Source organism: Petaurus breviceps, unplaced genomic scaffold (assembly GCF_028583685.1).
Source record: "Petaurus breviceps papuanus isolate PSGF00001 unplaced genomic scaffold, PetGlider_PUasm1.0 47, whole genome shotgun sequence".
Taxonomy (NCBI): domain Eukaryota; kingdom Metazoa; phylum Chordata; class Mammalia; order Diprotodontia; family Petauridae; genus Petaurus; species Petaurus breviceps.
This window is the reverse complement of record NW_027186349.1, coordinates 2,608,396-2,611,206: the sequence shown is the minus strand read 5'-3', so window position 1 is coordinate 2,611,206 and position 2,811 is coordinate 2,608,396. Positions and strand designations below refer to the sequence as shown.

The 2,811-nt window shown below is 40.9% G+C and overlaps 1 protein-coding gene across 1 annotated transcript; it reads right to left on the bottom strand.

Annotated features, from left to right (window-relative positions):
- Positions 1 to 405: 405 nt before the first annotated feature.
- LOC138171751 (trafficking protein particle complex subunit 6B-like) lies at positions 406 to 1,104 on the bottom strand. The gene is made up of 2 exons (XM_069101390.1): positions 755 to 1,104; positions 406 to 675 (listed from the first exon to the last, which is right to left on the bottom strand). The coding sequence occupies exons 1-2, from the start codon at positions 1,102 to 1,104 to the stop codon at positions 549 to 551; spliced, it is 477 nt and encodes a 158-aa protein (XP_068957491.1). The 3' UTR covers positions 406 to 548.
- Positions 1,105 to 2,811: the final 1,707 nt, after the last annotated feature.

The following is a 2,811-nucleotide window of genomic DNA, read 5'->3' as shown; positions in this document are numbered from 1 at the left end:
ATAATTTTTAAATTGTCTCTCCTGGATCTGTTTTCCAGGTCAGTGTTTTTTCCCATGAGATATTTCACATTGCCTTCTATTCTTTCACTTGTTTGGATCTCTTTAAGGGCATCTTGATGTCTTATAAAGTAATTACCTTCCCTTTGCTCCAATCTAATTCTGAAGCAATGATTCTCCTCAGTGAGCTTTTGAGATCCTTTTTCCATCTGGCAAATTGTTTTTTTTTTTTTTGCTGTGTTTATTTAAATTTTTTAATGAAATAAATTTGAATTAGGTATATTTTGATATATAGCTACCATGTAGTATCTCAGTAAAATTTTTTTGATACTCTCCTGTTCCATCAGATGACATATACTATACTGTACTATGGTAATCTTATGTGAGAGTACATATTACATCATCTAATAAATTAAATTAACATATAGCTTACAGAAATCAATGTACTGTAGAAATTTATGACAAATGCCAGTAAGTCAAAAGTTACTACTCAAAAACTTTATACATGAATAATATAATCTCTTTACATTGTAGAAGCATTTCAGTACATGCTACATCTTCTGTATCATCACTTGAAATTTACACACTGGCATTGCTGACACTTCAGCTGTCACAATACATTTTACCCCCAAATTTGATAAGCCACCTCTGATTAAGCCATATGTAAATGCTAAATACCATCATGCTCGGCATTGAATATGTCCATCCAATTGTATTTTTTTTTTCAATTATGATCACTAGTCTTCTATGAAGTACCTTAGGAGCATGATCTAAATACTGTTTTGCTGCTGACATCTGAGTCAGGAGCTGAAATTTGCTGTATTGAAGCACATAAATGCCCTCTTGATTAGTCCTTAGATTATCAATTTGTTTCTTGAAAACAGTGGTCCAAAAATCTTTGCAAATGAATTTCATGATTTCTAATTCATCCTTGAACCTTGCAGTATCTTTTGTAAACTTTTCTATCAGTCCTTGTCCTACTCTAAAACCCATGTTTTCCAGTTTAGTAATGCATCTTTCATTTTCCACCTCCCCCTGATCCACGGACTTGTAGATGCCAGTCACGATCTCATTGTGGAGAAGCAAGACAAGTGCCTCATCTGCCATCCTCTGCAGCTTTTCTTGGGCTCTGGGGACCCTGGGAGGGTGGAGATCAGGGCCCTGACACGGCTGCAGCTGTGGTGGATGTGGCTTCCCCCAGGGCCACTGCCTCCAGGACTGCTGCCCAACCCCGCAGAGCCAGAGCCTGTTTCCACAGAGGCTGAGGGTTGGGGGCTTTCACCGCATCCTCCAAGGGGCCAGCACCCAGCCAGGAAGCCCAGCCACAGGGGCAAGCAAGACCCCCAAATTCGGCTTTTTAAGGCATTCTTCTCCTCATTGCCTTTTTGAGCCTCTTTTGCCATTTGAGTTAGTCTATTTTTTAAGGTTTCATTTTCCTCAGTCAACCTGCTGCCTTTTATTTCATAATTTTCTTGCATCATTCTCATTTCTCTTCCCAACTTTTCCTTTACTTCTCTTATCTGCTTCTTAAGGTCCTCTATGGCCTGTAACCAGCTCATAGTTTTCTTAGAAGCTTTTGGTGCAGGAGTTCTGATTTCACTGTCTTCCTCCTCTTCCATGCTTTGATCCTTTTTGTCCTCAAAATAGTAGTCTAATGTTGGATTGTTTTCTTGGTTTTCTTCCTTTGCCTGGTCATTTTGCCACTCAATTACTTGACTTGTGGGCTTTTTGCCACAATAGGACTCTGCCACAGCTTGATTCCAAATACTGGGGTTTTCTCAGCAGCTGGAGGTATTAGTTGGGTGCCCTCTTTGAAGCCTCCACACACTCTGGCAAGCTGGTCACACAACCCATGACCCCCACCCTAGACTGCAAGCCAAGTCCAAGCAGGTTAAAGCAAGAGGGATTACACCCTCAGACTGGTTGCTTGGTCCCTCTATACTCTCCATGCCAGAAGCTGAAGCTGCCATGTGATGTTGGTTGTGCTGCAGCCCTCAGGACTTTCTTGCCCCAGGGGCAAAAGCCAACCACACTCCCAACTACTGTGCCTCAAAGTCCACACTGTACTGACCTCTCACTTTGTCCTTAGCATCTATGTGTTGATAATTCTGGATTGCCACAGCTGCTGGTGATCTGGAGTCCCTCCAGCTGGTAGTTTGTCAGACCTGCCCTGGAGCTAAAATATCTGGGGCTGGGTTCAGCTCCCCAATACTTGCCAGCCTGCTGGGCTGTCCTCAGCAGGAGGTTAGCTATTCTGTATCATTTTGTGGGTTCTCTAGCTCCAAAGTTTGTTTAGAGTCCCCTTTTACATGAATTGGAGGTGGTGGGAGCTGGAGCCACATGGAGGTCCTCTTTCTACTCCACTATCTTGACACCAAAACTGAGCACAATCTTTCAGGCAAGGAGATGGTCATTCAGTGATATAAGGGACTTCCAGAATTTCCTGATTGAAAATCCAGAGCTCAATGGAAAATTTAATCTACAATTACAAGACTCAAGAGAGACATAGAAAGGTAAATAGGGAAAACACACACACACACACAACTTGTTATGAAATAAAAGCAAATTGTTTCCATCTCTATACAGGAAGCTGATACCTGGTAATATTGAGAATTGTATACTTACCACAACATTTAAAAGGGATATAGATAAATAGAGAGGGTGGGTACAAACTAAATAAAATGATGATAAAAAAAAACTTATTAAGATGTGCAAAGGGACCAGTTTGGAAGAAGAGGAAAGAACAAAGCAGAAAAGTGTAAATTATGCCACACAAAGAAGCTTAAAAAAATATCATAGTAGAGGGGAAGAAGG